The sequence below is a fragment of the Metopolophium dirhodum genome, chromosome 3, assembly GCF_019925205.1.
Source record: "Metopolophium dirhodum isolate CAU chromosome 3, ASM1992520v1, whole genome shotgun sequence".
In the NCBI taxonomy this organism is placed as follows: domain Eukaryota; kingdom Metazoa; phylum Arthropoda; class Insecta; order Hemiptera; family Aphididae; genus Metopolophium; species Metopolophium dirhodum.
In genome coordinates, this window is record NC_083562.1 from 40,156,140 (window position 1) to 40,168,960 (window position 12,821).

Consider the following 12,821-nt stretch of genomic DNA (forward strand, 5'->3'; position numbering starts at 1 on the left):
TGTCCTGTGGGCTGTGGAGATACAATAAACTTCTATTTTTCAAATGGGAATCACCATTTTATTTTTTGAATTTTATTTAGTGGATGATTTTCCTGAAAATGTTTATGTACCTACAAATCAAAAATCTAATGAGTAGGTAGTTTCAGAGTTATCAAAATGTTATACTGATAATAATCCATAAAAAAGGGTTTAAAAAATATATTAACTATACGTTACATTAATTACGTTGTATTTTTCGTACTTGGATCATATTTACAAAATATTTATATTGATTATAATTAGTTAGTATTGTTATTTATATTGTTAGTAATTACTAAGATATTATATAGGAATTACTAACATTTTCAAATCATCTAAGCCCTATATCAATTTAACTTAAGGGCAAAAGTCCGTCAAGCACCTTCCTTTTTTACTTTTATATAGGATCGAAGCTCCCCCCCCAGAAATTTTAATGGATTTCCGCCAGTGACCGTGTGTGGATACTTATTTAATGTGGTTGCTTTATAGGAATATACAAAGTTCACTCCGTCACTGAGGCAAACAAACGTAATTTCCGAGGCCGTTCCCGTGACTGATAACAGTTATCTAACCACCAGCTGCAGGCTGTCGCGTATTAATTTGATACATGGAATTTCTACGTCAAAATATGTTACTGATACGCTCCGTTCCGTGCGTACCGCAACGTTCCCCCGGATAACGGACGTATCGATACGACCGCACTGGTGTTATCAATAGCACCGTGTCCGTTCCGTGGTGTCGCGAAACGTTTAGGCGATTCCGTAAAACGACCATAGTGACATATTCGGTGAATGGAGATTGTAGAATCGTTCACTGAACTGATCTAGTGATTTGTTCATTTCAACTCTTTCGTTTGTAAACGACACGTATCTAATGGACGATGAATTATTCGATTCACTGGAATCATTCGGAAGCGAGCCAGCCGAACTTAAACTCGGCTCAACGTTTTCGGGAAAAGGTCCTGGATTCCATACGTTACGATGTAAGTTTATGTTGAAAAATATTAAATTGATACCTTCAACAATACTGACTGATAGGTAACTATTTCCTACCAACGTTATTTGGGATTAATTGTGATTCCGGTTGAATTTATTTAATCCCAGACTCGAATGCCCTTGTAGGATATTTAAAATATCACATCTGCGACTGAGGCAAATAAAAGCTTTGCGACAGGAAAAATTAGGCATGGAAATTATTATGTCTACTGAATGCACAATGCCAATGCGTATGGATCAGATTATAATGAATATCCATTGTTACGTGTACTACAATGTTCAACATTTTGAAAATCACTTTTATAATGATTCATAGATAAAAACACTCATCAAAAACAAATTTCTATATTATTACGTCTGGAGATTTTTTAATTAAAATTTATTTTGTAAATGTATGAACCCATCTCACAACACTCAAATAAATAATTTTCAGATGATTTTAAACCTGCAAGTGTAGATATAAACAAACCAGCTAGTGTTGATATAAGTTCGGCAAATCGTGAAGTCACAGTTTCATTACCCAACTTTGATGGTGCTGGTGCAGCACACACAGTGTATAAAGGGTCTCACAAGGATTACACAAAAGAATGTGTTCTCATTATAGACCATACAACTGGAGAAATAACATTAGAAAAACTCACCACTAATGTACAACTCAAATCAACGAGGTAAATATTGGCTATAATTTATTAAAGTTAAATAAATATTGATATCTAATATATATAAACAATTTTCAGAAATGCGGTTGAGAAACCACAAAAACCTGTAGTACAGATTAATCCAGTATTGTCTGAAAAAAATAGGACGGCTACTGTAGATAAACGATTGAAAGGCAAGATACAACAAAAAAAACAAGTTAAAAAATCTCCCAAAAAAGCTTCCCAGTCACCCAAAGTGGCAAATTTGTCACCACCAAATAATGCTCAACATATGAATAAATCGCCGCAATTTTTCATGTAATTATGATTCATATGAGTATAATAATATTACTTGAATAATATATCTATATTATTTAGTTATGACTGATAAAAAAAAAATGTGATTGTTCTTATATTATAAAGTTGAATTTTCTTTATTAAAGGTCGGAATCTCCAAAGTCTTCCAGTCTTCCATTACTAAATGATGATGATTGCTCAATGACTGGGTTCGATTCCCAAGCACATCCCAGTTTTTCGTTATCTGATATCAAAACGGACATTAAGACAGAGATTAAAACAGAAGTAAGTTTTTATTTAAAATTAACCTAGTTGATACAATAATACTATAAATAATCTAAATAAAATGTAGGTAGTATAATATTTTCACAATTTTTTAGACCATTTTATTTTTAAATCTTAAAAGTTATCATTAAAATTATGTCAAATCACTATTTGTTTTATATCTGACCCAAGCATAATAATATAGATTATGTACGTTAACTAGAACCAATATTCTGTTGTTGACTTTGATATCAGAGTGAATTAATCTATTATCAAATTTAAAGTTAGGTACATTATATTTTTTATGATATTTCAATTGTTATGAAGTTATTAGAATGTAACATATTGCAATTGCAAAATGCTCACATATCACAGAAAAATTTTAATATTGTTAAAAAGGCCGACATACAAACCCAGATAATGTTCTGAACTTAACATGTTACAATAGGCCAATTCACTCTAATATTAAAACTAACATTCAACAAAGATTTGTCCTACAGAATAAAAATTTGTCTAGTGACACAAGCATCAAAGAGAGAAAACAAATAGCGTCCTGGCATTCTCCTAATCTATGTTATTCAAATAATACTTGATTAACTGCTATACACTTTTTAGTATTCATAATATTAGTTTATTTTGTGAATAAAAAGGTCTGAATATAATTTTAAATATTTATAAATTAGATACACATTACTGGCTTCCGTTAGTGAATTATTTTATTTCAATAGAATGTAAAATTACTATCAATTGCAATGTTATATTTTTTATCACAAAGATTTACTAATTTTAAATAGCCACGGTAGGTGAATCAAATCTGCAGTTTGAAATTAGAGAATCTTTTCGACATTTAACTATTGGAATATATTGTTGCTCAAGTATTAGAATATATTTTGGCTTAAGTATGTTAGTGAATTTTTTATTACTAAACTAGTGTTGGTTTTCGACTGTGTTGATACTTTATTTTGCTAAGTGCTAAATATTAAAGTTATCTCTACCAAAAGCACGTCAAGACGACGCTACACAGACATTTATTGTTTTCATCTTACAAGTGCGTAACATAGCAAATTTTACGCTCAGCAAATCGCGTTTAGCTCTGTTATTTTAAAAATTGAAGTGAATTAACCTCTTATAAAATTTAAAGGGAAGATTATTACCTGGGCATCTCTCAGGCTTTTTGTTATATTTTAATCTTATAGAAAGTTGAGTATTTTAAGATATGCAAATAATTTACAATTTTAAAAATCAATATAACATTGTAATTGCTCAGTTTATATATTTTTGTATACGTTTAGTTTATAATACTTTTTCGACAATTTATATCATGTAAGTTGTGGCTATTTAAAAATAAGATTTCTATATTTAATTTAGAATGATTCACTTTTTTATACACATATCTATTATTTGTAGATACTGCTTACCTATTGCTAGGTTGCATAAACAATTTAATGGAAATTGTGGGCCACTAAACCTTGTTTAAGGGACCATTACCTCACTATTGATTCATTAAATGTTTTGTGCAACCCGGCATATGCCTTCTATTTTTTAAAGCAGTGCTTCAGGTCATAAAAAGTCAAGTAAGTGGATCTGCCACTTATGTCTCAAATTTTCTTGTACCGACCCAAAATGAGAGTTATATTTAACATAAATTTTTTTATGTATTTTGTCAAGATATGAAATTTAAATGCTTATAATAAAAAAATGTAAGTGGATTTTTAATATTTTCAAAACACTATTGTAACAATATGGGTTTTTTGCGGCGCTTTTGAAAACTACTGGGAACTTTAAATTTTGGCATCCCAAAAACTAGATTCACTTTCCCATCGGAAAAGATACTGAAGTTGAAAATCGAAAAATTATTTCGACTACTTATCGTGTATGTTTGACTTCTTCCACTTCCTCCCATCTCTTACTAAACCCTTAATACCACTCAATAATGTGATGCCACATGGTAACCTTCCTATTCATTTTAGTCAACAATTTATAACATTCTGTCAAAGAATTATTAATTTAACCAGAAATTTGTTTATTTTACATTTAAATTTTATCTTTGATATAAGTCTGGAATATTATGCTATGGTTCCCAATTAAAAAAATGTAAAATAATTACAATACCACACGATGCTTTGGAACCTTTTCAACCTGTTATCTCATTTTTTAATTAGCAACACCTGGTATATTACTGTATTATTTGCAATGTAAATATTAATTATTATTTTTATTTAGCTAAACATTTTTTTTTCAATTAGGACTTATAAAAAATTGTTACATTAAATTTTTTCACAAAATGAAAAAAATAACAGTTTTTCCAAAAGGCATACCATAAAAATATATTTTTTTATCTTTATTACTGTTTTATCCACAACAAATAGGAAAAACTACATATAATTTATATTTCTTTTATATATATATTTCTCTCTATAAAACATATTTTTTACAATTCCTATAAATTGTACAAAGTTATTTTTTAAGGAATTTGTAGTTGTTTACTTTTTAGGTACTTGAGATAAAAAAATAAAAAACTAATAAAAATTTTCAAATTACTTATACGTATTCTAACAAGTTTTAAAAATATTTAATTAAGAATTATTTTTTATGAATAAAATACATAAACAAAAATTTAAGTATTGATGAAAAATATTTTATAATATTATTTTTTTGTATCATATAATATTAGACATTTTGTTACTAATTAATTATTTTTAATTTTACAGTCCTATGACGATTTGGTCCCTGCAGCTAGAAGTTTAGAACTTAGCGAATCATCTAGTCGATTTTCGGATCGAGTAGTTCATCAGATAGTGACAGTGATGATTCAACAACACCTCCTCCACCTGTTTCTCAAAAAACTGTTGAAAAACACCCTTCACCAATTTTTAATTCTCCAAACACTAATGGTAATAAAATTTATTTAAAGTTTTATTTAAAATTTCTTATTTATACATACATCTTTTACTTTAGGCTTTAAAGGTCGTCTAGTAGATCCAGGACGTATTTTAGATGAAGATCTTCAACTTTCCGAAACGGATTCAGACTGACTGCCATTTTGCGGCGATTTAATAAAATACCAAATACCCCATATCGAAGCCGTTCAGTCGTGCTGGTCAACAATAAAAAAAAATTCTTATGATTATGTATTTTTTAAACCTACTTAAATCTCTTTTGATTAAAAATAAAAATAATTACAAAAATGTACTTTATTTTGAGTAAGGCAAACAAATCAACAAGAATAACTTGTATATAAATTACAAAAAAAGTTTTCATTCGGCTAACAGAATAAGTTTACTAAAGAGTTTGCATACATTAAAGGTTTCACAGGTGGATGAGGTACAGCAGTATATGTTGTAAACTTTGGCTTAAGGGCATTGTCCCTCGAGTGTGATAAATGCTCCTTTGTTACCCATCGGTGTCACAATAATTTGGAGCAGAAAACACAGTAATACACTTGGAATCATGTGCTTCTTCATAGCCGTTTAGCTTTGACCTCGTGGGCTACGGATAATATAATCTAAGTTGTTAAGTTCAACAAATGTTTTGGTAACATCAGGTCCAAATTGTACTCCAACACCACGTTTACTCGGAGAACGTCCTGGAGCATCTTGAGGATCTGACCATAACATGTCACACATTAACCCTTCTTCTGGTGGTTGCCTATTTCGGTAAATATTTTCAATATCCTTTAGTGTAACATTATCTTTGGGAAAACAAACCGCCATGCATAACTAAAACACGTCTGTTGATGCAGTGGGCAAGTGGAAGCCAGTTGTAAACCTCTGTGAAAAGGTTGAGCCATTTCAACTGAATATTTAGACTTTACCTCACCTTCAAATCCATACATTCTATTCATAGTAACACTTTCATGGTTACCACGAGACATAAAGAATTTATCAGGAAAGAGAAGTTTAAATCCAAACAACGTAAAAATACATTCAACCGAAAACGATCCTCGGTCGACAAAATCACCATTAAACAAATAAGGATTTGTATTCTGAAGGTAAACCGTTCAATTCAAATATGTTCAACAGATCGTAGTACTGGCCATGAATATCGCCACATACAGTAAATTTCTCATCAGACTTAATATTTATGTGAACAAGAGTTGGTTGTTTTTTCTAAATACTTTTTAACATCCAACAGTATCTTGTAAGCGTGTTTTTTATGCAACTTACCCTGTTCACGGTAAGTTTTAATGAGTTCTTTCATGAACTCGAGTGTGACTTTACCATCATTTCAAGCATGGTCCACTATAATCATTTTCGATGTTCATCGATTCAATGTCTATTTGTTCGGAAACGCTTTTTGTATCCTTCTACGGATATAGCTTTTTCAAAGGCCAGCCGCTTGACCAGTTTGTTGCATTCGGTGTACTTGCCTTTGGCGTCCTTGTCGTTGGGCAACGCCTTCACGACCCACCTCGTAGTCCTTAAGCGCTTCCTTAAACTTACCGAGCGACATGTACGCCGTGGCACGGCGATAGTATCCCTTCAAGTACTTGGGATCGAGCTGTATGGCTTTGGTCGCGTCGGCCAAGGCGTAACCGTATGCTTCGGTTTTGGAATGAGCGAAGCTGCGGTTTGCATAGTACGCGGCGAAATTGTGAGGTTTCGTCGACGAACTTTCGCACATCGCAATTGCTTTGGAATAGTAGTCGATGGCGTCTGCATAACGTTTGGCGGGAGGAAAATGGGACATTCGCTTCTTCTTTCATCCGCTCGGCATGGGTGATGTCCGCTTTCGCGATAATCCAACTTGCATTCGCCGTTCATTTCGGTAAATTATATAAAACAAAACTAAAAGGAACAAAATTAATAATTCAATAACACACAAATTCGGGTTGAAAAAAAAAATTTTTTTTTTATACAATTATTATTTACTACTCGGGTACTTAAATGCGAAAAATTGGTAATCTTTAAGCGAGAATAAAAATTGTATTTTGTTTTATTTATTTAATAAAAAAAAATTACAGACTACTACAGTGTGTTCGTGATAATCACGTGATATATACTTATTCAAAATATTAACTTTATAATGGATAATTTATTAATAACGAAAACATTTTTATCTCGCAGAGAACAATATGAATAATTTGTTTAACGAAAACAACTTGATGGGCCGATGCAAACATTTACATTTTTTTTTGCAAATAACTTTGGGATACAATTTTAAATAATTTTTTGAAAATCTCAATTTGGAATTAGGTTGGCAATTATCTAAGCAACTTCACGATAAACGGAAAATCATAGGTTGGGAAGGTTGCCGGGGGGGGGTAACTATACGCGGTAAACTCACGTGATAAATACAAATAAAATAAATAATTATAAATATATAAAATATATAATATTAGATAATAGATTGTATGTTATCACTTAACACTTTTATCTTTTTCGACTTTTTCTGTTTTCTCGATTTTCGACTTTCGAGCGATGAGACTACGAGAGTGGAGAGTGCGAATGTATTATAATTTATTTCATATTAATTGAAGTTTTTTAAAACTTTAATAATTCTTGTTTTAATTTCTACGATTTTCCTGTAAGTTATATTCTTTATTGCTAACGATAATTCTTTCATTTATTTTGCCTTCAGTTCGAAACAGAATTGTCAATCATGAGTGAAACATTGAAAATGTTAAAAGAACAATCTAAAATAAGGAAAAAGTTATTGGCCAAAACGGTAAACTAAACGAAGAATTTAATTAAAAATAATATATACCTACGTAATGTATTTTTTTTAAACTGTTATTTGCAGTTGGGATTTTCCGATGTTCAACAGTTACGACGAGCTTTGAATACTCATAGAGAGGCCACACCAATGAGTTCCGTTCGTAAAGTAGTAAATAAATTTAATGCCCAACCAAAGAGTCCAGAACATACATACAATGATTCATCAACATTTCTCAAAGGTACACAGTCATCTAATCCACACAATGATTATTGTCAACATTTTGTTGATACTGGTCAACGTCCACAAAATTTTATTAGAGATGTTGGCCTTACTGACAGATTTGAAGAGTATCCTAAGCTAAGGGAGTTAATTCGCTTAAAGGTATTAATATATAATATAAACTTATTAAATTGTTTATTTATGTTAGGAATTAATACTTATAGGTTTTAAAATTGCTGTATCTACGCCATATTATTTTCTAATCAAACAATTATTTCATAAATATCTGTTTTATCTACATACTTTGAATTTTTAATAGGATGAACTTATACAACAAACTGCTACTCCTCCAATGTTTCTGAAATGTGACCTTAGCACGTATAATTTGAAATCATTAAACCTAAAATTTGATGTCATACTTGTCGAGCCTCCACTTGAAGAGTATCAACGAACCTTAGGTGTAACCAATACAAAATTATGGAATTGGAAACAGGTTAGTCTTCCTAATAAATACAACACTTTAAATCATAACCACCTGGAACTATAATTCTTATTTATGAACAAATAATATGCCCATGATAATATAAGATTCAACTAAGTAGAAGTGGAATATCTTTTAAAAATCAAATATACTCGTAATTCAATCTTTTCAAACTATTTTATCTTTACTCATTAACTACTATAATAGCAATCTTATACTCTGTATAGACCAACAACGATAGCCTCAAAATAAATTTACATAGATGTTATTTCATGAACTGTTTTAACATTTGGTTAAGATCAAGGTTGATATCATTGATGTATAAAGTTAATTTGTTGAAAGGAGTCCCCGAGCTGCACTTTCTTTCAAAACTTCATGCCTTAAAATAAAATAAAAATATATATATGCATTTTTTTCCCCCATTATATAATTATATCTTACATGTAATTAAAAATATTTTAATTTATATTGTCTAGTGTAAAGCTTCATTATTATGTATATATTCTTATTTCACTGCATATTATTACCTTAACTTAATAATTATTTATGTTATTTTAATTTGAATAGATAATGGACCTAGAATTAGGCGAATTAGCTGCTAATCGTAGTTTTATTTTTCTCTGGTGTGGTTCATCTGATGGTTTGGATAAAGGCCGTGATTGTTTACGACGATGGGGTTTTAGACGCTGTGAAGATATTTGCTGGATTCGAACAAATTCTAAAAATCCTGGACATTCAAAAAATCTAGAACCTAATGCTGTTTTTCAACGCACTAAGGTTGACTATTATTAAAACAACAATAATAATTTTTAACTATTACTATGGTTTATTTAAACTAATTTTATAAATTATAGGAGCATTGCTTGATGGGCATCAAAGGAACAGTTCGTCGATCTACAGATGGTGACTATATTCACGCTAATGTTGACATTGATTTGATTATTAGTGAAGAGAATGAACACGGTTCAATTGAAAAGCCTGTTGAAATATTTCATATTATTGAACATTTTTGCCTCGGAAAAAGAAGGTATTTCATCCAATAAATATATTCAAATTTTTAATTCAAAAGTTATTGAGGTATTAATATATTGTTACTGTTGTTTTGCCCTTAGATTACATTTGTTTGGCCGTGACAGTACTATACGCCCAGGATGGCTGACTTTAGGACCTGAATTGACTAATTCTAATTTCAACACAGAAATGTACAATGGTTATTTCAATAATGGTCAATTAACAACAGGTTGTACTGATCGTATTGAGGTCCTTAGACCAAAGTCTCCTCCAGCTAAATGTAAAATACCTATAGGAATAAGAAAAGGTAACCCTTGTATGAATAGAGGTAGAGGAAGAATGTAATAAATAATAATTAATTTTTAATGTCAAATACTGTTATTTCGATGGTTTTATTAATGTATTTGTGTCATATCTACAATTTGTGTAAACTTGATTAATTTTATAACAATTTGTAAATAAAATATTTTTAAGTTATGTTAGAATATCATTTTCTATTCCTCTTTCTCCTTGGTCATTGTAGGTACTTAATCATACCCAAATGTAAATTCCAAATGCCACTTGAACTTTTAAGTGTAGCAGTACTTCACAACAGTGCAAATATGTAATATGTTATATTTACTACTAAATGTATTTTTCTTCTTAGTTGTAAATCATAATATTTAATTTAAGTGTTAGGTAATTGTATTTACTATTTAGTAGTTTTTATATTGTTATGCATGGGCGCCCACAGGGGGTGTCGGCAGGAACCATCCCCTCCCACTATTTTAGTTATTTATTATTATTTTTATTGAATATTATATTATTATAGCTTTAGCTATAATAGCTGGGTCCATTAGCTTTAATATATTTTAGTTAATATGAATATTATTTAATTACTTGTAATAAAAAAAAGTATTGTCTGTATTATCAGAGATTTTTTACTCTGCCCCCCCCCCCCCCTGGGTTTATTGCGGAGCATTTGATAATATGTACTGTACTTGAGCCAGTATGGGCATGTATAGTTTACACTAATAAATATTGAACAAAAAGTTTTAAAATGAATGAAATGGTTTTATTTTTTGGTTAAATTCTTTTTTAAACAATATGCTTTGGTTTCAACTTTGAGGGTGGTTTTTGGTGAACAATTGGAAATGATTGGACAAGAGAAATAAATTCTCAGTAGTCTTTGAAAAAAAATTGGGGAAAATCGACAATTTCTATGTAAGACCAGTTTTTGATAAATTTGATTTCCCTGTTTTCCCTTAATTATGTTCTTTGTTTTACCCAACGCTTTTGAAAATTACTGGGAATTTTAAAATTTAGCTCCCCAAATGTTTCGACTAGTTTCTATTTCCTGCTGGAAACTGAAATTGAAATCGAAGCATTATTTCAACTACTTATCATGTACACTGATACAAAAAATTAAAAAATTAATTTAAAAACAAAATCTCAATTGTAAAAATGAATACATTTATTGCTTTGCTCAGAATCTAAAAGAGTAAAAATACGATCGATATGTTGATCTGGAATTCTAAATAATTCAAAAATTATTCATTTTGTTAAAAAATACTTTTTATTGTTACTTATGATTTTTAACATATTTACTTTTTGAATTACAACATACAGTTTTAATTTCATCTTCGAAACAGATATTTTCTGAGTATTTCAACAAATTGAATTTAGGACGAGTAGTTTATGAATTATAATCTTATAAATATTTAAAGAATAGATGAGCAGAGACCTAGTGGACCTTTAGTGGGGTAACTCACTCGTGACTGCGTAGGTACCTACACTCCACTTCATTCATCAAAACGTTAATTATTTATAACTCGTAAACTACAATTCAATTTTGTTATGTATCAAAATACTTCGACAAATATTCTGCTTTGGAATATGAAATCAAAATTGTATGTTGTCATTCCAAAAAGTAAGAAACTTAAATAAATATAACAATAAATAATTTTAAAAAAGATGGGCATGTTGGTGTCACTTAAAAAGCTTTGTGCCTATGTGTTTTTAATATTTTTTAACTGCTATTGTAACAATATACCAGGAGCCTTGTATTACATCGTCATGCTTTTTGGCCCAACAAATAAAATTTTATTGATATTTATAAATAAAAAAATTGAAATTTGAAATTGTCCGTAAACAACTTAAAACAAGTCAAAATATTTTACTCCAATCAAGTATAGGAATTAATAAAATAAATATGAATTACAACAAAATAATAAAATCGCTACATGAGAAATCGGGTAAATATCCTATGTTGTAAAAATACGAACTTCAAATCAAATAAAACTTAAAATTGACTTTCTTGTAGACATTTTTTTTTTTTGATAAAGGTAGACAAATTTATGAGAAATCTTGTATTACATTTTCAAATCTTAGATTTAAAAAGAAACATTTTAACGTATTTTGTCAAAATTTGAATTTTAATTACTTATAAAAATAATTGCGACTATGTATTTTTAATATTTTTCAAAGTTCATTGTAACAATATATTAAGAGGCTTGTATTTTCGTGATTTTTTACCCAACAAGTAAAATTTTATTGACATTCATAGAAAAAAAACTAAAAATGACCGTAAACAGTTCAAAAAACAAATCAATATTAATTACTAATTAAAATGAAACAAAAACAAGTAATAGCGGTATACCATGATAATATTCTAACAACTGAATGCCAGTTAATGTTGGAGGTGGGCACATTTTTTTTATGCCCACTTATAGTTAATACATAAACGCAGGTTTCCACTCACTCGATCGATTGCGTTAACGAGTTTCGGTTATTGACGTTTCTTGTTTTCATAGTTTTTCTTTGTGGTTTTTGTGGATACAGTGGTAGTCGTGTCTGAATATCAGAACTAAGTTTTTTCTTATGTATCAAGGCAACGGGTGTATCCACCCACAAGGCCACAGCCACAGATTTATAGGGCTGGCACAATTGCGTCAGTTAAACGCCGATTACCACGCAACTGTAACGTACAAACAAGAACAATTGAACATTCATTTTATTGTATTTTTAACTTGGATACATGCCCGAGTGGGTGTAAGGAAATCCGAAATTACCTTAAGATAATAGTGCTATAGTAGAGATGTGTAGAATATTCCGAGAACGATAAATAAATTTATAAAAAACACTGATGTACCCGATTTAGATTCAAAATCTTCGTTTAATTTATTATAATTCCATCAACTTTTGGTACTTATATAGTTATATACTTAAATAAAATGATAAAATATTTCATTTATATTTATT

General features: G+C 29.8%; 2 protein-coding genes and 1 pseudogene across 2 annotated transcripts; 2 read left to right on the forward strand and 1 right to left on the reverse strand.

Moving 5' to 3' along the window:
- Positions 1 to 806: 806 nt before the first annotated feature.
- LOC132940753 (ELL-associated factor 2) lies at positions 807 to 5,404 on the forward strand. Its single transcript, XM_061008484.1, is given in 7 exon segments — positions 807 to 1,000; positions 1,447 to 1,681; positions 1,751 to 1,969; positions 2,095 to 2,233; positions 4,924 to 4,983; positions 4,986 to 5,106; positions 5,171 to 5,404. Coding segments are annotated over 7 exon segments (960 nt in total). The 5' UTR covers positions 807 to 891; the 3' UTR covers positions 5,248 to 5,404.
- On the reverse strand, positions 5,392 to 6,975 carry LOC132940751 (serine/threonine-protein phosphatase 5-like; annotated as a pseudogene).
- A 606-nt stretch (positions 6,976 to 7,581) lies between these two features.
- LOC132940752 (N6-adenosine-methyltransferase non-catalytic subunit) lies at positions 7,582 to 10,487 on the forward strand. The gene is made up of 7 exons (XM_061008483.1): positions 7,582 to 7,738; positions 7,793 to 7,879; positions 7,955 to 8,251; positions 8,409 to 8,582; positions 9,138 to 9,347; positions 9,425 to 9,597; positions 9,683 to 10,487. Exons 2-7 carry the CDS (start codon positions 7,814 to 7,816, stop codon positions 9,924 to 9,926), a joined length of 1,164 nt encoding a protein of 387 aa, XP_060864466.1. The 5' UTR covers positions 7,582 to 7,738; positions 7,793 to 7,813; the 3' UTR covers positions 9,927 to 10,487.
- Positions 10,488 to 12,821: the final 2,334 nt, after the last annotated feature.

Bases quoted from the DNA above. Each gene is read 5' to 3' on its own strand.
- LOC132940752 (XM_061008483.1), top strand. From the start codon at position 7,814: ATGAGTGAAACATTGAAAATGTTAAAAGAACAATCTAAAATAAGGAAA. The intron at 7,880-7,954 runs GTAAACTAAACG...TGTTATTTGCAG, and splicing joins AAAAGTTATTGGCCAAAACG to TTGGGATTTTCCGATGTTCA. The intron at 8,252-8,408 runs GTATTAATATAT...AATTTTTAATAG, and splicing joins GGGAGTTAATTCGCTTAAAG to GATGAACTTATACAACAAAC.